Below are 22,693 nucleotides of genomic sequence, written 5' to 3' on the forward strand. Positions count from 1 at the left end.
CTTGCTCGTCCCTGAATATGCAAAATCGAAAATCAGATGAGAGTCAAATATGGCTTGTGTAGGAAAGCAAGCTTCGAATATACACACACAATACTGATAAAATAGGGCATATTAAACGTGACACACAACCGTTTCACCTAGAGTTATATAAGCAAATAATGTGGTTTGTAAAAACATGGATCATATTGCCTTTTAGTAAATGTGATTATATAAGCCGTTTCGTGTTTACCATTTGACTTTTTTCTGAGAAATTTAGTTGATATTACTTTGAATCAGAGAGTCAACTTGGTCCAAGTTCGGAATTCAAAATGGCCGCCAATTTTTATGTTTACTCCAGCAGAGAAAAATGAAGTAAGAATTCGGGTAAAGAATTCCGATTAAAGATATACTTTATTGTACATCAAAGCACGGCCTATCAAGCCCGCTATAGAATTCGTAAATACAAAACCATAACAATTACAATAAAAGTTAACTACGGAAAATGCACTGCATGTAAATTCTCATTTGAAATGGTGGTTTCTTGCGAGAATCTGGTGTATTGAGACATAAGGGATACTTCTGTTCAAGCAATAAATGATGTCTTAAAAGATTAATCCTGGCACTGGGCACAAGTGAAAAGCGACCCGAAGGCAGATATTGAAGCTTGTCATTTAATGGGTGAGATTTATCGCTTAGCAGGGAGGGCCTAAGTTTAAAGTTCTCTCAAATTTTTCAACTTGATTACACAAGTATACTAGATACATTTACAATGTTAATTAATCGTATTTTGCTTTTAACAGAAACATGATCAAACCATTTGAATATATCGGAACAGCGAACACTGTCTATACAGCACTGATATACACAAACTAAAATCACCACTGAGAATATATGTCATTGATTGGCTTTCTTCATAATTTTGTATCTTTCCATAATGGGGGACAATGAATTGAAATTATGACTTTTATGAGAACAGGATGGTGAACATCCTATTTTCGTCCTTGTGCTAAAAAAGTCTTCACATATGTTATAGAGCAAAAACTGTTTTTGAGACCTAACTACTATTTTTCCGTAGAACCATTTCGCGTGGTGCATATAGGCCTATTTTAAAATTAACTATTAATCTTACAAACATCGAAGTTACTCTAGGTCAACGTGAGTGACTTTCTTGTCGCGCAGAGCTTTTACCATTTCTTCAAATTCTTTCGTTTGCTGCAATGCTACGTCAAGTATACGGTGGGTTTCGTCGAACTGGTTGTTTATTTCTGTTTGTTGATCCTTGTATTGGTCATGATGGTTTCTGAGACCCTTGAAGAGATCTGTAAATGTTGACACAAGTTTTCTCCAGTGTAAGAATTGTTCCCTTACTTCCTCCTGCCACTGCGTGACCATTTTTTCTGACTCTTCTAACTTGCTCACTTCCTTCTTCATTTCTGTAATGCATATTAAATTATCAGAATTAATTATTTGGAATCTTACCAAATTAGTAGAATTTTAACAGGGTATGAATGCTCCAAACTTATTAGAACATGTGTATGTAACAAGTCATCGGTGACGACACAGTCCCGCTCGGATAAGGTGTTTGAAATTTATCTGAATATTACAAGTCTGGCAGCCGCATCAAAATGGTCATGTGGCGGTCATGTTTATGTATTTGGGACAGTGCAGTTACGGCCGTTTGTGTTTTCACAGTCGCGACGAAGATCCTTCAAAACAATAGAGTCCATTTGCCGTCGTGGGGGTCCGCATACATTAAATTCAAACAGTTGGCGCCCATTTTCACATTCTAAATGTTCATGTTTGTCTTTGAATTTGGCACCTTTAAAGTATATCACTTCGCGTTCTGAAATGGCACGAAAACAGAACATTATTAATAACTACACCAGTGAATTCGATGGTTGCCTTATCACCCCCCCCCCCAAAAAAAAAAAAAATCGGCAGGCTTGAGAGAAGGCTTGTGATCGTATCGATGGGTAATCATGTATTCACCGACCCAAAAAAGCATCAAAACCAGATTCGAAAATGCAATGACCTACTAACAGATTACGTTTTCGACCAAATGATTCACTTTCTTACCACATTTCGTTCCTGGGACGGCTATGCAAATACGTCGAAACAGTTCCTGTATGGAGCACACCTTGCTATGCAACACCTACCTTAGTTCGGATTTACACTGAACAAACTTAAAATCTCAATTTTTTGGAAACCGATCGAGCTGCTTTATTATCTGAATCTGACACTTACAAGATTTTTTCATCATTGTGGCTCATAAAAAGACAAGATTAAGCATGGAGGTAGTGGTTTCTCGTGTTTATTGAAAGTCTCCATGACGCGAAACAAAGTCCAAGTTAGAATTCAGTTTTATCACACCAAGGAAATTACACACATATGTACTTGCGATAACTAAAGCAAGAATATAAATTTGAATAAGTCAGAAACATCTTTAATGTATAAAATGTTCTTGTATGCAACTTTTTATGGCCATACAAATAAATGTAAAAAAGCACAAGTGAAAAATACATCATATAAATTTTCATTAAAGGCACATTGGCTGTATCTTTTTGAATTACATTTAATATCACGATTTCAAATCAAAAGTAACTCAAGCCAAAGTTCTTCCCAAAGAGTGTCCATAGAAACTTTTAAAATATTGGTGAAGAACAAACAACTCAGATTTTTAACCATAAAATAATTTATTGGCTTTCAAGCAAAATATGGCCAAGCAGGGAAGGAAGCATGTGTGCTTGAAATTGATAGACCCCGTCTGTTGCCCAGGACTGATAAAAATTAAAAGTAACATTTTAGATGTAATATGACTTGATGACAGAGACTCCAAAGCATATTTTTGAAACTTTGAATGGTATATTTCAGAAAGCATAGTGCAGAAAAGATACAGTTAATGAGCCTTTAAACGATTAAACGATTTTGTCATATGTTTACTTCACACATGGTAGCCTTATGTAAGACATCACAATGGCTTTTTAAGTGATATATTACAAAGATAACATTTTAATATCAGTTAACACAACTTTTCCAGCAGTCAAAAACAGGTACATAGTGACTATAACATATAACTTTAAAAACCTACACATGAGTAGACTTTCCTAGGCTAGGGCAGTCTAAAATGTGCTCAAATACATAGGCACAAATCTGAAGCTTTTATAAAAAAGGCTATTAGCATTTTTATTTGTATAAATTTTCAAGGGACAATGTGCCCTAAAACTACTCACTACTCAAGGATAAACAGGATAAACACCCTTTGTTCCTCACTAATACACTGCTCACATACAAGGTTTTGTATTGCATTAAAATGACACTAGTAAATTCCTTGCATTTTTCAGTACTGCAATAAGAAATTATTAAATGTACTTTTGTTCTACACATAATTTCGCCTCCTCATGTATTTGATAAAAAATAAACTTCTTCATCAGAAAATATTTTGTGTCAACATAACGTTTCTTATAAAAAAGACTAAAAATCAAATAACTGCATGGATACAAGTTGCAACTCTTGACTGCCTTGAAATTATATACAAATGAAGGTAACTCTTAATTGCTTGTTCCAATTTTCTTGGGTAATTATAAACTCCATTTTTTCAAATCACTATTGTGGTACAATATCATGCAGTCAGTCAGCAGATCAAATTATATGCATGCTTCATTCTGTAAGCCAGGAAAAAAGAAAAACAAAACATTCATAAGATGTTAGCCTATGATAAAAATGGCCTAAAATGGCCTTAAATGGCCAATTCACACACAGAGGCTGTGTTGACTGACAGAATACTGGATATTTCCGCATGGCATAGATTAGCACAGGAAACTAATTGATATACTGAAAGAGTATACTGGAAAAAAATAGCAAAAAAGTTTCAGCTTAATGTCCCTTTATTAGTATTATGTAACGTCATGGATACAACTTACTACAATGGGTCTTCCAAGGCCTCCTGTCAGTTGTTCCTTCTGCAGTGGTCTACATACAGCCTGCTTACAACTCCAATGCCACTTCCATGTGCAGTCTATATTTTCATGAAAACACTAAGATTGAGAAAATATAGATCAATCGTTAAACATGCAGTTTTTGAAGGTAGGTATGCCAAGACTAATGGTGGGCTATACTTTATCATGCAAAATTAGCATTCAACCGTAGATTCAACGCAATTCAACGATCTTTATAAAATGGCTGGAAAATGACACATTTATCAACAAAACCTATACAACTACGTCGCAAAAGGCGCCACCGTGCACGCAAACGATGCTACCGCACATACTCTATTATTTGTAATAACGTAAACTTTGATCGATGACAGCCATAAAAACTTACCGTCGCTATTAAAGCATTTCGACAAAAATTGGCAAGCACTTTTGCACTAGACGTTCGAAACTTCCGCCATAACAGTTAGCTACAGTGTAGGTTAAACCAATCACAGAATTTTTGAAGTCTTGGTGGATGTACCGTTCCATTTTCACGATTTCGTAGTACATTGATGACAAAACAAGTTACTGTTGATGGTTTGGCAAATAGTCGTCAAGGACGGTTTGCCAATTTCGAAACGAATCGGTAATAGTATATATAGCGAGTTGCTGGAAAACAAACGCGTTACGTTTGACAGGCTATAAATATAGGCCGATATTATGCATACAAAAATTTTGCATTCGTACAGTTAACAACGTCGTATTCTATGCATTCTTCGTAAATTAGATCGCTAGATCATGTTGGAGAATTTCAACGATTTCTAACCTATGTTACTTACCTGACTTTACTGCTCGATCCACTATGACCTGTTGCACAACCTGCCAGAATATATGCGCAGTTCCAATTAACCGTCAAATCTCGGAACTGAGTCGCGACTGTTCAATGGCAATATTAATAGTTGACATCTTTTGAATGGTGGCTGAGATATTATGTTAAATGTGGGCATAAATGACCCAACCATTGGGGTACTATGGCACACACACACACACACACAAGGTGACGTCACGGCAAGGTCAGCTTGGGTTTCAGATGTGGTTCCATTTTCGGCGGCAATTACAGCCAGAACAAACTGGCGGCGCTCTCACACGGCAAAGGCGGGCATTTACGAGCAAAATTCTGACATTTTAAATGTGCCTCCTCCTAAACACGGCACATTTTGTATCAATTTCCAAAGAAATGTCAAATTAGGGTGCCAAGACAAGTAATTGACCCTTTTAATCGATCACTTCTCATGTAGTTAATAAGCTCATCACCCCACCAAATTATATATTTTCTGAAAGCCTAGAATATAGGGGTACATTGTTGATGATAATACCACAGTATCACCATTGCTTACATGACTATCATGTGACAGGTAATTTGCATAACCTTTCAAAAATCGGTTTTCTCAATGTTTTGTTTCAATCTTTTTTGATATGTGGATGAAATTTGTGTGAGTACAAGCTCTCATAACAATTATGGCAAAAACTTCCAAAACACCTCGGTATATTTCCTTTAAAATTGTGCTACAAAAAAACAAGCAAAATATAAAAATATGAAACACATTTTGTAAGAGCGTTATGACAGCTTGCATTACTGCAACACTGAAACAAAACATAGCGAAAACCGATTTATGAAAGGTTATGTTAATGACCGGTCACGTGATAGTCATATAAACAATGGTAACACTGAGGTACATGGTAACAAAAATGTTTCCATATATCTAGGCTTTCAGAAAATATATAATTTGGTGAGGTTCTGAGCTTATTGTTTGATTAAACGGGTCACTTACTTTTCTTGGAACCTTTGACACCCAAAGAGGACACAACAAATGTTACTAGTCAGTAACATTGTCCTTGTACCAAGTTTGAACGAAATTGGTTTAGGGATGATTGAATTATGGTTAAAGACATGAAATAATTGCTACAAAATGGCCACATGGTGGCCATTTTTCATCGCATCACAAAGTAAATTGACATGCATTATGCACACTATAATACATTGTCCTTGTACCACGTTTGAAAGAAATCAGTTCAGGGATGTCGATGGTTGTGTTATGATTCAAAGACATGTAAAAATTGCTACAAAATAGCCGCCTGGCTGCCATATTGCATCGCATCTCGAAATAAATTGACATGCATATGTATGCATAGTACTCTATCTTTGTTCCACGTTTGAACAATATCGGTTCTGGTGTGTCTGAGAAAGTGCTGCGGACGGACGGACAGATTGACGGGACCAAATCTACAAGTCTCCGCCAGACTGCATCCATGGTGAAGTCATATTACCTGTAATGACTGTTTTCATGACTCCCCTATGAAGTATTGGTGCAGTGTCAGGCCCTGGATTTGTTTCAATATCAACTCCCGAAACAAGTAGTGATTTCATATATTGATTACATAAACAAAATTGGATGATCCATTTTATTGAAAGATACTTTTGCGTTCGTCAATACAGACCCATCGCGTCAACCTTTTTACTGCATCTCACGAGGAAATAAAAAGGAAAAAATGAACGCAAAAATACGCGACGATAAAGCGGCACAAACGATAGAAAATTTAAATACCTGTAGGAATGCGCAGTTTACGGTTCTAAATGACACATCGTGTATGTAGATGATCTCTTATTCTTGTTTCCCTACAAGTGACGGCAAAGTCAAACTGCAGCACTGTAAAAAATGTGCCACACTTTTGGAAGGACATTTGTATAAGTTCATTTTGATTTTAAATCATCACATTGAAAATAACCTGATAAGATACAGCTTATGAAGTTTGAAGCAATTTTATAGCGATTTAAAATGTAGTGAGTATGTTAGTAACAATTGCAACACCATTATCATGTAACAAAGTCCTAACAAGACCATTTGGCCCAAGGTGATGACTTGGGGCATCGTCTAATAGCAGGCGTCATGCTTGGTGACTTGATATCTATTTGAATATAAACAAAGCCTAAGATTTATTGCTTGATTTAATATAAATAATCTCAGATTTAATTACATCCCTGCGGAGTTGGACTGACATAAGCAACTGCTTACATCAATTACTGTAAAACAACGCCTCAAACAAACAGTTTTTGCAGAAAGGTCAATTTTCATTGTAAAGCTTTCAATCATGTTCATCATGCCAAGAAAACGCACCTTGGCCTAACACTAACCTATTACTCAAACCTTCACCAGTTATGGACCTAACCTGTGACCTTGACAACCGCCTTTGTTAGGGAGCCTTCAGTAATAATAGGGGTGGGCCGGAGGTATTCCGCACACACCAGTACCGTAAAATGTGACCCTCCCCCCTATCCTCCTGTCTAAAATGTGACCCTCCCCCTTGTCCGACATTCTAAAACTTGCCCCCCAACCACTGCAGTATATATTCTCCCCTGGAATAACTGAAACAGTATCAGCTAATTTACATAAAAATTCGTTTAATTGTTAGGTAAGTAAGTGACAAATTAGGGGAGGGGAGCGCTGGTGTTTTTGAGGGACTGTCGCAATTTCTGACGCAAGCATTTTTGAAGAGATATGGTATTTAATACATTTGAGGGAGGGGTCACCATATTTTCTGGAACTATACGAAGGCGGTGTGCTTCATCCAAAAATATATAATCATAATACATGGAGTCAATCAGGCAAATTATTGACAATTTTCCACCACAAAACATGCTATATCTGTATTTTGTATGTTTGATAATGTATTTAAATGTACTTTGCTTTAAGTGGGAAGTAACATGTACATTTGTGTACAAGAAATTGATTTTGGAATTTCATCTAAAATGTTGGTTCACTACACATGGCAGTCTATAATGAAACTATGAATAATTTTTTCAAATTCAAAACTCGGTATATCTGTGCACTTGTGTACACTTTATGATTGGTATTAATATTTATGATAAGACTAGAGTGGTTTCAAGTCCATGGATGTGTAAGAAATTTGATTTTGGACTTTCACAGAAATGTGGATTATACATGGCAGTCTTTGATGAAACTATGAATAATTGTTTCCAATAAAAAATAGAAAATCTGCGCATTTTGTATGCTACATTATTGGTATTAATGTTCATGATTAGACTAAAGTGGATTCAAGTCCATGGTTGTGCAAGAAATTTGATTTTAGAATTTCACTGAAATGTTGATTCACTGTACATGGTAGTCCATGAGAGAACTATGCACAGATGCACAGATTTTCGAATATAAAACTAATATCTTTACATTTATGTTAATTTAATAATAGATATACACTTTCCAACCTGTTGCATATGTTTTTGCCTCTTGTATTTTATCAGTTTTAACTGTTCAAGGTGTTTAATGTAGGATACGACATCTTCTTTGCTCGCGAAACTTGTGAATAATGTGTACGTATTTTGTTGGTGATTTCCTATGCAGGAAATATCACACGGACGATCAAAGTTTTGACCATAAAATCAGCTTCTGTCAAAAGTGACCCTTCCCCCAAGATTGAAAAATGACCCCTGAACAGTTTTCTAAAATGTGACCCTCGCCAAATTGCCCGGCCCAACCCCTGTAGTTTCTTAAGGTCCCTTAATTAACAGTCGCCTCCATAAATAATGGTACAGTTTAACAGTCGTCCCATTTATAATGGTGCAGTCCGGTGTTCTATGTTATCAGCTACTCTACATTGGCTTCGGATTCAGATTTAGGGAATACAACTTAGAACACCAGACATCAAGAGTAATTTGGATTCAGGTCCAAAAACGTAGCTGTGAATCTCAAAAAATCATGAATCCTTGGTGACCAAATCAGATGTTTTGTGAAAACAAGTGGCGTGCATCACCATCGGGTCCTATATATTTATGTCCAGTTATATAATGATTGCTTCAAAGACGACTCTGGAATCGCTGATAAACATGCGCACGGACAGACGGACGGGACCTACTCTGTAAGTCCTCCGCGGGACCAATAAGGAAAGTAAGAAAGTAAGCAATAGATGTAATGAAATTTACCGACTTCTAGCCAAAGGTCACAGCATTTCAGTTTTGTTATCAGCGCTAACATTTCTTTGAACAAGTTGCTGAATGCTCAAATACATGTGGCCTATTCGCATTTACTTTCTTTTCTTTTTTGCTCTATATCACAGTAATTTATTGCCACCTTTCTGATTCTTCTTGTAATATTGAAAAAAATGTGTTAAGATGTGCGAAAAATGTATCTTGCCACAGCCTGTATACCTGTTGTGTGTATGATGCCCTACATAAACTGTAATTGTAAAACAATGTCACATCTTACCCTCTTGTTTTCAGTAAACTACATAACTTGTCCCGAAAACAGCAGCGCATCCCGAGGCCACTGAGAGTCCACCAAGCACAGTATCTAACAATGCTCCGACCCCGAAACAGCCAATAAGTCCTTTAATACCGCATACGAGATACGGTATCGCAAATGCACCATATGCAGCTGCAAGGACCACAACACCGCTTACAGCAAGACCAATATAGATTTCTCTTCGCTTTGTTTCGTCTTTGATGACTTGCGATAGCTCATCCACAACCGGTTCTAAATCTTCAAGGAAACTGCTCAATTTAGCCCCAATTTTCCCTGAAGCTTCAGTGAACTGTCTCTCCAGCTTCTCGAGATCTCCTTGTAGCTCAGTCTCGATGTAGTCACGGGATTTTTCTGAAAATAAATACAATTTATATTGTATTCCCTTGTTTCACGTGAGGTTTGTACTTTTCCAGTATTATTGCATTACATGATATTTAAGTCAGTGCAGAATTAAGCATCTAGGTAACGATAAATTCATTATACAAGGGAGCAAGGCATGAAAACAGGGATAGATACATTGTCATTTTTAGCTTAAGTCCGAGATTTGCAATACAACAATTTGTGCAGGCGAATTACTGACACTTACTCTCTTTTGTGACACTCTTCCGGTATCTTGCATAAGACCCTATTTTCATATTTGGCTTGACCAATTCTAATAATTCGTCATAGGCATCTACCAATTCCCCAGCATACATAATTCTCTCGGCATCAAATAATTTACTATACTCAGTCAACCCGTGCTTTTCCAGAAATATTCCAATTTCCATTTGTTCAAACTTTATAGTATCTTCCAGGCGTTTCAGTAGTTCTTGGCATTGTTCATGTGAGTACCTGCAACACAAATAAAGAGGATTAGGTGGATAATTTTTGAAACAGCGAGAGACTAGGTGATAAGAATACGGCCATAAATTGTAAGTTGCCGCCTTCTCCACACTTCCAATAGTTTTCCTAATGATATTAACTTATCATCCCAGTTTAACTTCTTACATAGAACATCATCATACCGAAAATACACTCCTAAAGTTTTCATAGGATTGTCAGTTCAGCTAATATCACCAACTCTATCGTTACAATTTCTTAAATTACCCAGTTTAAAAGCCTGTGCTTTCTTTTATTTAACTTTAACCCACTACATCCCTGAAACTTCTCCATTTCTTTGAGAACAGAATCAACTGAAGTCAAATCTTGAACGAAGACTGTTGTATCATCTGCAAGTAAAGATATCTTTGCTTCTTTGACATGAACATTACCAGCAGGCAGACGAAACCCTTTGATACTTTTATCATACCTGATCTTACAAGCTAAAATCTAAATTGCTATGATAAATAAAAGTGCAGAAAGGGAACATCCTTGACGGACACCTCTTTCTAACCTGAAGTAGCTTGAAGACCAACTCCTGTACAAATTACAGCTCTGAATACACTGGAAATTCCTCTGGTTTGAAATTTCAGAACACTGCCTTATAATCATTCAAAATCGGTTTGCGGACAAGCTTATTTGCCTTTGAGTATGAAATGCTGGCTTGTACTCTATCCAGGTAAGTTAAGGTTGTGTGAAGGTAAACAAACTCAAGGCAAAATCTGCACTGCAAAATCTGCACTTTTAGTTTCTTGACTGTTCCTTACAGGACTTTGCAATTTGTCACCGTGTAGTGTACCAAGTTTATTCATCAAGACTAAGTCATTTTAATCCTCTTTCTCCCCTGTGGCATTTTGGTTTGTCTTTGGAGCCTGCAGCTGGTAGAAAGAAGATGAAATAGACTCTGAGAGGACAACAGACAGTAAAGGCGCCCGGTCCTTCCATGCCAACCTTCCCAAACCATATCCTGCCCTGCCCCGCCCAGCCCTGCCCTATCTGAAACTACATTGCTCTTCTGGCTTGCTTATAGGCCACAAATTTATTATTGGTGGCTTACAAGCAAACCACATTCATGCAAATCTAACAGGAAAGTGATAGTTTGTCTTTAAACCCATGTTTTCTTAATTTGGTTTCAATTAAAACGCTGAAAACAAGTCAATTTAAGGAAAATGAAGCAATCCGTATAGCGACAAATAAATCCGTGTGAATTTGGGTCGAATTCAGCTTGCCAGCAAGCTAGAAGAATTTGCAGTGTGGCTAGATAAGTGATTTGTTTCCACACCACGAGATAACTCTGCGTAAATTGGTCTTCTTTGGTGTGTTGACAAACTAAAACTATTTTATGACCATGCGTTAATTTATTCTATTTTGGAATAGATATCACAATTCATATAGGTTAAATTTTTACCGCTTTTTATGACATGCAGGATCCCCCCCTGGTTTGAAACTACACTATTACTTGAAGTAAATTTGGCTTGGTCAAAGGGCGTATTGAAACACAATTTGTGCATGCATGTGAGGTATACACTTGGTTAAGTCAAGGATCGTGTATAATAAAGACATTGCAGCATTAACGCGTTATTGTGTCCTTTTAAGGGAGCCTTCAGAAATTACAGGGGGTGGGCCGGGGAATTGGGCGAGGGTCACTTTTTAGAAAACAGTTCAAGGGGGAGGGTCACTTTTTATAAACCTATCTTGAGGGAAGGGTCACTTTTGACAGAAGCTGATTTTATGGCCAAAACTTTGATTGTCCGTGTGATATTTCCTGAATAGGAAATCACCAACAAAATACGTACACATTATCCACAAGTTTCACAAGCACAGAAGATGCAGTGGTATCCTACATTAAACACCTTGAACAATTAAAACTGATAAAAGACAAGCGACAAAAACATATGCAACAGGTGGAAAAGTTTATATCAATTATCAAATGTACATAAATGCAAAGATATTGTCACTTTTATATTGGAAAAAAATTATGCATAGTTCTCTCATAGACTACCATGTACAGTAAATCAACTTTTCAGTGAAATTCTAAAATCAAATTTCTTGCACAACCATGGACTTATAACCACTCTAGTTTAATGAAAAACATTAATATAAATAATCAAGCGCACATACATGCACAGATTTACCTAGTTTTGTATTGGAAAAAAATTATTCATAGTTTCATCATAGACCGCCATGCACAGTGAATCAACATTTCGGTGAAATTCCAAAATCAAATTTCTTGCACAACCATGGACTTGTAACTACTCTAGTCTAATCAAGAACAATAATGTAAAAAATCAAGCATATATAAATTCACAGATTTATCTAATATTGTGCTGAAAAAAAATTATTCATAGTTTCATCATAGACTGCCATGCATAGTGAATCAACATTTCGGTGAAATTCCAAATCAAATTTCTACCACAACCATGGACTTGTAACCACTCTAGTCTAATTAAGAACAATAATGTAAATAATCAAGAGTACACAAATGCAAAGATTTACCTATTTTTTATTGGAAAAAACTATTCATACTCATTTCATCATAGACACCATGGACAGTGAACCAACTTTTTAGATGAAATTAAGAAATCAATTTCTTATACACAAATGCACATTTTACTTCCCAATTCAAGCAAAGTATATTTAAATACATTATCCAACATATATAATATACCGATATATCATGTTTTGTAGGGGAAAATTGTTAATAATTTGCCTGATAGACTCCATGTATTATGATTTGATTTTTTAGATGAAGCACAGTATAAGCAACATCTTGCCTTCTTATAGTTGCACAAAATATGGTGACCCTCCCTCAAATGTATGAAATACCATATCTCTTCAAAAATTCTTGCCTGACAAATTGCGACTGTCCCTACAAAAACACCAGCCCTCCCCTCTGTAATTTGTCCCTAACATAACAATTGAACCAATTGTTATGTAAATTAGCTGATACTGTTATTCCTGGGGAGAATACCGCAGTGGTTGGGGGGAGGGTCGTAGATTGTCGGACAAGGGGGAGTGTCACAAGAGGGGGAGTGAGAATTTCCCATGAAATGATCTAGCGACATTTCAACATATCGCTGATATACCGTGGCTTAATGAGGCCACAGGTTAATTTTTGTTATTTCATACCTGTATTTTTTGAATTCCATACCTTGTTTTTTTTTCACAAGAAATCATTTTTATTCATCTCTCAATTATGTTTAAACTGCACATAACTTTCCCAAAAACAATTCAATTGGAAAAGTGAGCAAGGGAAAAAACCAACAATAACAGCAATGAGAAAAAAAAAATACACGCAACGGTACTATTCACAAAACTAAACCATTATAAGTACTTTTTCATTTGTTCTATGTATTTACTCTTGTTTGTAATTTTTAGATACATCAGTTCTTCCTTCAGATAACGTTAGATACATTTTTCATTCAATATCTTAGTCTTGTATACTACAAAGGTAACTATATTTATAACTATGTTCATCGCTTTATGTATCAATATCTAACATATAACCATACACCACGTGCTTCCACAGTATTTTAAAGTTCGTTTTCCACACCATATTAATAATCTCATTGACTTTTTGTCAGAAACGGATTGTAGTAGTGCACTCAAACAGGAAATGCTCAAAATCGTCCTTCTTATGGCATGTCTTACACTCAAAGTGGTCTTCTATTTTCCATTTCCATAAGTTACACCTATGCGGTAACTTATCATGTAACACAAAGTAATTAAACTGGGCAATTTTCTTTATATACATCACCTTCAGCTGAAAACACCTTATCTTTTCCCACATATACGTCTCTCCACAAGATCTTTCCCAGATTCTACAAGCATATGATTTTTCTGATTATGCCTTGGCAAAGTTATAATAGTAATCTTTACAAGAGCAGTATAATATATTTCTATATTTGCCATCATCACATCTCATCAACATGTCTATTCCTTGTCCTTTTACATGTATCTTTCTTTGTACCTTTTCCATCTCCTCAACCCACGTCTTTGGAATAGCCGTTCTCAACACTTTTAGTTGTGAAAACCACTTTCTTTTACATTTCAAAATCTCAAATAAACTTACAGGCGATATAAAGTTCCCATTACAAAAAACATCTGCTACGTAAATTATTCTTTGAAAAACAGAGCCTTGTTTTCGAATTTAATGAACTTATTTCCCCATATGATCTGCTCCCCGATGCTGTTTGGTGTTAACTTCATATGGACCGTTCTTTTGTTTCTTACCTCCAACCAGTTACTCAAAATCTCTTTATAAAAAGTAGGTAAATTCTTTGTTATTGTATTAAGCCCAGCTTTGTCTAAATCATATGAAAAAACAAGAGAACTACCTCCAAATTTACTCAGATAAGACTCAAGAATGGTTTTCCAAATTTCATCCCGATTATTAATGATTCTTGAAACCCATCTACACGTGAGGGCTTTAACCATAGATTCCACATCAATCATCATCAATCCCCCCTTTTCTATTTTGTTTATCACAATTGCTCTATTAACTTTTCCCCTTTTCCCCTTCCATAAAAACTCGTAGAAAAACTTACTAATTTTCCGTGACACATCTTTCGGCATGTCTATCATCGACGCATAATATAAAATTTTAGACAATGCCAAACATTTAAGTATGGCAATTTTCCCAAATACAGAGAGGTGACTTTTTTTCCATGAATCAAGCATTGATGTAATATTTTCTACCTTTTTTCCCCAATTCAGTTTTTTCAGCTCATCTTCGTCATATCCAAAGTATATGCCTAAGGCTTTGATCGGCTTGTTTGGCCATGAAATCATCCCTAAATCCTTTCTTCTTTTCCAGTTACCCAACTTCTTACCTTCGGTTTTATCTTTATTTAGTTTCAAACCTGCATATTTACCGTATTCATCTATTAAATTAAGGACCCTTGCTAGTGACTTTACCCTATTAATATATATTTGTGTATCATCTGCAAGCTGTGAGATTTTTAAAGACTTATTGTCTTTCCCCACTTTACAACCATTTTCAGTAATAGAGCGCGAAGCCACTGCAGTGAACTGCAATAAAACTGCTCACACTAATTAGTTTCAGCTGTAGCCAGCTGGCAAAGTCGACGACATTGTATGTCCCATGCAGACAGTTTGTCTGGGGAAGTTGAAATAAAAAAGATTTGTACATGGACCAGTGTATGGTAATGTTACATTGTATCTTAATCTTGAACACAGGGTGCCAATCGTAAACTCTCATTTACAACTCGAGCCTCAGACAGAGCTAGTTTTGCCTTTGTACAAGCAGACTTTTTGGTCTTTATCAAGTGGCCTTGTTCAACACCAAAGTGGCCACGGCTACAGCAGACTGCTGAAACTAATTAGTGTAAGCAATTTTATTGCAGTTCACTGTAGTGGCTTCGCGCTCTATTACTGAAAATGGTTGTAATGGTGAAACCTTCCAATTCTGGATCGTTTCTAATTGCATGTCCTAAAACCTCTACAACAACCAAGAAAAGTAGTGCTGACAGTGGACAACCCTGCCGGATGCCCCTCTGCATTCCAAACTTTTTTGAAATACATCCATTAATTATTAACGCGCTGCTACAATCATTGTAAATGGTTTCTATCCATCTAATAAAATCTTCTTCAAAACCAAATTTCTTAAGTGCCAATAACATGAAATTATGTTCTACGAAATCAAACGCCTTAAAAATCTAAAAATAAAGTAGCTCCTCCTTTCTACTTCTTTTCTGCAAAATCAATGATGTCTTCTATGAGCCGAACATTTTCTCCCACAAAGCGCCCTTTTAAATATCCAACCTGTCCACTATTAATAATATTTGGAAGCACTTTTTTAATCCTATTTCATGACAAGTGTAACTTTCTCAACGATGTTAGTATATCTTATTATAGATTTATCCTAGGAGTCTCTAAACATGCACTGTCTGATGATGTTGTTGGAGAGCCAGGTAGATATCCAATTCACTTTATGGTGATAAAGCACATGCAAATTTTTGCTACGAGGCAGCCTGCAGCTATCCTTAGCAGGGTTGACTTTTGATGATCCGCATAGACGCATGCAACCCCACCACAGATAGCTGTGTTTCCATAGTTAAACCTACTGGTATTGTTTGCTGTCAGCCGTGGTCTAAAGCCTGCTTTCGCCTCAAATATGGCATTGTTGAACCCAACAAATACCCCTTTTTACATGCTCTACTCAGTTGCCCTAAGAATCGACGTTTTATTCACTTCAGGGTGACAACGCTTGTTTTACGCACCGTGCTACATAGTCGATGGCTGCCACAAGACCTATATCATGAGCTATCGTCATCACCCCTTTTTCAGCAACTTTTCCATTGCAGGCATGAAGTGAGTCGATTCCGAGTGTGTTTGAGTAGTGCATGTAGATAGAGATACTTGTTGGATTCAAGAATGCTAAATTTTGGGCGAAAGGTCAGCTTTTCACCAAGGATGAACGAGGCTATCAGTGGGTTCAAAGGTCACAAAACTAAACAAAAATTACAGGCATGAAAAAAAAAATTACAGGTATGAAAAAAAAACTTCAGGCATGAAATAACAAGTCATCGTTGATGACACATTGCAATGACGTGAAGGCCCTTACGAAGGAAGGCTGGAAAGAGCTTTCATTGCCTTCAATTTAAGATTGCAAAAATTACCTTTGAATTTACCATTTGGGGTAATGACAAAACCAAGGTAACAGTACTCTTTCACTTAGTCAAGAGTCACTCCATTGTAAGTGATGGTAATTCCTTTTACAAGATGATTACTTTTGTTGAACACAATAACTTTTGTTTTCTTAATGTTAATAGATAATTTACATTCACAACAAAGACTATCAAGTTTATCTAAACAGCTTACTAAAACTAAATTTTCAAAGCCGGCAAATTTTTGCTATAACAACCGGTTGTTTTTGCCAGCTGCCAGCTATTTTCTACATCCATGTTTAGAGTCGTCGATTTGATTTTCACACATCATTGTCATATGTTGTACTGTTTGTACGGCAGGTAATTTTTTGCGCAGCCAAATAAGGTGATAATTTCTCTACATTTTCAGCTCTGCGTTAGTAATGCTTAGCTGAGTTTGTGCTAAGAATGTAAGAACATATGAAACCCCTCATTTGCTCCTGACTGATACCCTTTCCGGCCTTTGTTTACACTTCATTCTCATTCAGTCTCGTAACATTTTTCTGTAACCAATCAAAGTGATTAACCCTTCGTATCTCCCGCCAAAAGCCAAAGTAGTCGTATGGTTCAGTGTCTCTCCATACCCTCAAACTTATCGGTTGACATGGTGAAACAAATTAAAAGTGTACGTATCCTAGTTTTATTTTTCTTCTGCAGATAAAAAAAATTGATGGGGCTGATTTTCGTGCTTTACAGTGGAGTGACATCAATAACCTCATGGTCGATTTTCCCTTGAAAGAGAAAAAGGGGCCACCCTGCATTTCATAGAGCAAGTCATGTTATGGTTTAATTCCTTTCTTGCCATGGCAATGTATATACTGTGTATTCTGTGGGTGTCTTTTGTCTATCAAATGAATAATCTTCTCAGACAAAATAGACCGTCCTATCGAAATGCAATATTTAGTATATTGTTACAGTTACCATAAATGAATATGCTAAACTAAGTTTGTTGTGTTTAAGCCAAGTTGATCACATAATTAAAAGGCGGCATATAATCAAAATTTATATTCGAAATATGATAAATATATCTTTCAAACAAATTTGTTTGTAATTTTCACATTTGTCTATAATACTACTGAGAGCTTTAGATACAGTTTTGTTTGGATAAAAGTTAGTAGAATGATACACAAATGCGCAGTATGGATGTGAAAATTGTCAAATAATACTAACAATAACAGGTGGCCCCACTGTTCGAAATTGTGTCCGGTGAAGACTGACTGCATGTCATGATATGGTGTGAAGGTGTGTGTGTATGTGCAGAGTGTCTCAAAGCATTGCTGCCTGCAATTGATTGGAAGGCACCGTTTTTACACATTTGTGTAATATATCGAGGAGCTGTCAATGTTTATAAAGCAGGAGGGCACGTTTATGTGTTTGTCAATGTTTTGGCCGTTGAGTGCATGCAATGTTATATGTTATTCTGTGTATTAGTTTTACACTAGCCTGTGTGTCAACTATGTTCACTATATCCATCAGTAACAATAGATGGCATTACACAAAGTTATGTTTTTACTTTATCGTCCATGTCAATTAATCCTCAGTTTCAAAGTATCTTGATGTAATTTAAAGTGAGGGCGTTCTTGGAAAAAAAAAAATGTCTCAACAATGGAGGTTCCATTGATACTTCTAACTTGAGCTTCAGCATATACTATAAGTATCAGAAAACATCAAAGTTTCATGTCATGGATGTAAGGTATCGGTTAAGTGGCAATGTTATTCAGTAAGAGTACTGTTGGAATTATTTTAATTTTATTTTTACTCACTTAGTACACTGTGTGTACATGTATGCATTTGTGAGAAAATTAGCACCGTACATATATAGTGCAGTTCCCTCTCATGTCTATAACTTTTAAATGCTGGAAGTAGGGCGGTCGTGTGACATGAGCATTATGATATGGAAATATCACAAATATTTATTAAGAATTAAGGTACTGTTCACCCTGGTTTAAATCTCTTTGCAGATGCCTGACACACCCCCACTGCAGAGAGTGTTGATCTGCTAAAATCTTGACTTGTACCAGTTCAATTAATAATCAAGAGAACTCTGACTGTCACATATTATCTCTACCATGGGAAACAAACACACACAAATCATCAATTACTCATTACCAAGGGGAAGTATGAACTGGGATTCCGGGACCAAACACGGCACTCCAATCAGTAGCTTGGTTGGCTTTTTTACATTTGCATAGATTTACGATAATCCGGCTTTTATAGGGGAAGTTCCTGTTTTTAACAAAAACACGTAAATACATGTAACGGAAGTGCTGCCAAAGCATTCAACTTTGTAAGCATATTTTCAAGATCTACTCTCTGGAAGACGACAACACCCCTCCTCACCACCCGGCATGCATGATCCTTACATCACAATGTGTCATTACTTTACCACGGTACCAAACACGGAATTTTAATCATATAAATGCCACAATATAACACCATTCTCGTGGCGCATTTTCAAAATTCCCTGGTGTCACCTCCCCAACTGCTCCACACATATCAATTATCACAGTAACTGTTACGAGGTTAAGTTTGCTATTGTTTTTGTGACCAGGTGTTCCTACATTTTTCTCTCATTATTTGAAAATTAGCGTTACCAGGTGTAATGAATTTTTCAGTTTCGCTCGTGCAATGGCCACAAGTTGCCACGTTGGTTTTCAGCTGCTATTTTGCCACATTATTTGCTGTCGTTTTGTTCCGGCCTCGTAGCCGTGCAGCTTTGATGTTTGGTGTACAGGTTCATAGGGATGACCAAAATATGATATATTCAAATTATGAAATCTACGATTTTGTATTTTGGGGAAATTTTTGCCATTAATAGTCAAAAAAATTATTTCCCAAAAAGTACTCATCTGATGGTTTTGATATCTGGTATATATGTTCCTACAGATTAACTAAATATGATAAATTGAAATTATGATGAAATCCACAATTCTGTATTTTTGGCGCAATTTTTGCCATTTTTGGTCAAAATATGTATTTTTCAAAAACTACTCGTCTGATACCTTTGATATTTGGTATGGAGGTTCCTAGGATGACCATTGTGAGATAATTTCATACAGTCAGGAAATACTTAATTTTGTATCAATGTCTACAGTAGCTTCAGGGATATTGGCCCTATGTTTCTTTAAAGTGAGGGGCAAGGGGTCACGCAAACTGTTTGAGTTGGAAAGAGGGGTTTATTAAATTTCTCGAGTTCGACAAAGAGTCTTGCTTACATTTTCCGGGATCCCCGAGAAATTAATCTTAATCAAATGTCATAAATTTACCATTAAAGTAAAAAAAGATTTTTCAACAGATTTCTATCACGCAAGTTTTCTTTTGTGATCATTGTGAAGAGCTGCAAGTTTTCTCTTACGTTCAACTTTACCGTATAAGCAACCAGTGAAAATAGAAATATCATTGGTATCGTAAAATCTTTCAAAAAGACTAGATGACGATATCGACTTCGACTGGTTTGACTTCGATGAAGAGGGCAATTGTATCGACAAACGAAACGCGATATCCAAAGTTTCTTCCACGCATGAACTGAAAATTCTTTGAATTTCTTCCGTTAATGTTTCATCAATTTTGTAGTTTTTCTCATGTAATGAAGGTATTTATTGTTTGAACGGCATTTCGTGCTTGTGTGTGTCCTTTTCCTGAACTAGTCCCAGCAATGAGTAGAACGATAGTGTAACAGATTTTCAAGATTATGCACGCTTTCGAAGTCTTGCGAGGGAAAAATACCCAACTTCATAAACGGCCCTATACACTTACAGTTAGAACAAAAACGTGCATGTTCGTACCATATTCCGAACAGTTGATCATAGATGACTGAATTCCACATCAAGAGACATTTCGGTCATCGATACAAGTAATAAAAAAAACTTCAGTGTTTATTGCCAAGATTCAATACATCAAATAAGCAGATTGGCGCAACAATCTTTCGTCTCTGCCTGCCGATCCTTCAACACTTTACCTGTTTGAGCCTGCCTGCTCGTAAGATCACATTTCGTTTCGAGATACGGTTAGACTTTTTGAAACTAGGAGCAAAATAATAAACCTCAAGACGTGTAATTGATCGTTTATTTTAAGGAGTACAGTAAATGAAAATCGTTCATAGAAAACATTAGTCTGGTTCCCTGACCCATTTCTCCGGTAGAGGGCGTGGGGAAATATAGGGTCAGGTACCGGGTAGCCATCTTGAACAGAATTTTGTTCAAGATGGCGGAGGCCCGGGGGCGGAGGTTAGTCACCTGACAGAACATGCTACAACAAATATGGCTGCTACCGTGAAAACGCCTGTCAAAATTCGACTGGATCAGAATTATGTTCGAACACTGGTATCCGAACCAAAAACATTGGCACACAAGACGGGAAACATAAACTGAAAGGATTAATCCAGAAGTACGGGGAAATAGAGGTGATTGAAGGCTGGCTGTGATATCGCAGCAGTACTTGTTGCGTGTATCGAACGCGCTAGGGTCATTGAGGTCATCGCCGACTGTGGCGTGACCCCAATGACCCGAGCACGTTCGATACACGCCACAAGTACTGCTGCGATATCACAGCTAATTGAAAGCAAACTTTGTTGGAACTGTGAACGACGATTGATTTCGATGGATAGAATGGTGTCCGAATTTCGTGAAAAATGCCAGGCATCATGTCGACGTTCTAAAAGTATTAAGAGGTGTGCTAAGTCAGAGTGGCTAAATCATGGAGGTAGAAAGTCTTTCTACCTCCACGGCTTTATGGTACAAACAAGAAGTTGGTGTCAAGTGAGCCTGAAAGTGCGAAACCCAAGAAAGATGAGAAAAAGTTACAAGTGTTACTTTCATCCAATCACAGCTTGTTTTATTTTAACCCAATAGCGTCCATGTTTACATTAGCCGGTACCTGACCCTATATTTCCCCACGCCCTCTACCGGGGAAATGGGTCAGGGAACCAGACTAAGAAAACATCGGACGGACACCATCCCTCTGAACCTCATAGACCTTGACCTCATAGACTGACACCTGTGACCTATTGCGTAATTGACCAATCACAGCCAAAGGAACTTTAGGTACTTTCCCTTTACTCATTGTCTGACCTTTGTGGCCATGCCATTGGGAGCTAGCTGCTTCTGGGGAACGTACTTGTTGTACAAAGTTTCGTGGTGATTATCTATTCACGAAATACGAAGATTTATTGCTATCGTATTGTTTAGTAAAAGAAGGTATTGCAAATACGTTACATTTCAAAACCTTTGGATCGCCATTAATTTATAATGTACAGATTCGACTGCCAGTATATACGCAGCATGGCCATGAGTCGATATCACAAAGTATGAGTTGTCTGTAGCGTGAATAAAAAAATCATTGGCATAAAAATTTGCATAAAATTGCATAAATTAGCATAAATTAACCACGGCGTTCGACGTTCGATTTCTGGTGACATCCGTTCATTAGAACCCCACATCTTTTTCGTCATCTTTGGTTCTGGAAAGGGGGTCTTAGAATCGGAGGAATACGGTAATGACGGCCCATAGGTCTTTGGTTACCTGTATATGTATGAGTTTCAAGAGAGTATAATTTCTATAATTTTCGCTCAAAAGCCAATAAAATTCAAAACAGAATCAATTAATTGTACTTGTCTCACCTGTGAATCCTTGATTCATCAAGAATGTCCTGCAGTGAGTTTTTAATCTTGAAGACTGCAGTATAAGCCTTCTGGCGCACAATCTTATTTTTTTCAGAAGTGGTGACAAGTTGGTCCAGCATGTCGCCGAAGGATTTCAGGTGCTTCGACATGAATTCCAGTTGTGTATTCTGGAAAGACTCGGAAATCACGGACAAGATATCGTTTATGGCATGCACGCATTTCTTCGATACTGGTATATACTGCTCCTCCATGATGAATTGTAGAAATTTTGACGAAGCCTTCCTTATTCGTATGTTCTACAGACTGCAGTGTGGGTTCTTCATGTACACTGATATATGGGTG

The 22,693-nt window shown here is 36.8% G+C and overlaps 1 protein-coding gene across 1 annotated transcript; it reads right to left on the reverse strand.

The window, feature by feature from the left end:
* Positions 1-9,175: 9,175 nt before the first annotated feature.
* On the reverse strand, positions 9,176-22,693 carry LOC139152351 (uncharacterized). Its single transcript, XM_070725488.1, has 3 exons — positions 22,349-22,693; positions 9,792-10,036; positions 9,176-9,556 (listed from the first exon to the last, which is right to left on the reverse strand). The coding sequence occupies exons 1-3, from the start codon at positions 22,600-22,602 to the stop codon at positions 9,180-9,182; spliced, it is 876 nt and encodes a 291-aa protein (XP_070581589.1). The 5' UTR covers positions 22,603-22,693; the 3' UTR covers positions 9,176-9,179.

The sequence above is a fragment of the Ptychodera flava genome, chromosome 15 (genome assembly GCF_041260155.1).
Source record: "Ptychodera flava strain L36383 chromosome 15, AS_Pfla_20210202, whole genome shotgun sequence".
NCBI classification, from domain to species: Eukaryota; Metazoa; Hemichordata; class Enteropneusta; family Ptychoderidae; genus Ptychodera; species Ptychodera flava.

What these genes read in the sequence shown, in the direction of transcription:
- LOC139152351 (XM_070725488.1), bottom strand. Translation starts at nt 22,602, where the DNA reads ATGGAGGAGCAGTATATACCAGTATCGAAGAAATGCGTGCATGCCATA. An exon ending in GATGAATCAAGGATTCACAG is followed by an intron (nt 10,037 to 22,348) that starts GTGAGACAAGTA and finishes TTTGTGTTGCAG; the next exon opens with GTACTCACATGAACAATGCC. An exon ending in GAAGAGTGTCACAAAAGAGA is followed by an intron (nt 9,557 to 9,791) that starts GTAAGTGTCAGT and finishes ATTTATTTTCAG; the next exon opens with AAAAATCCCGTGACTACATC.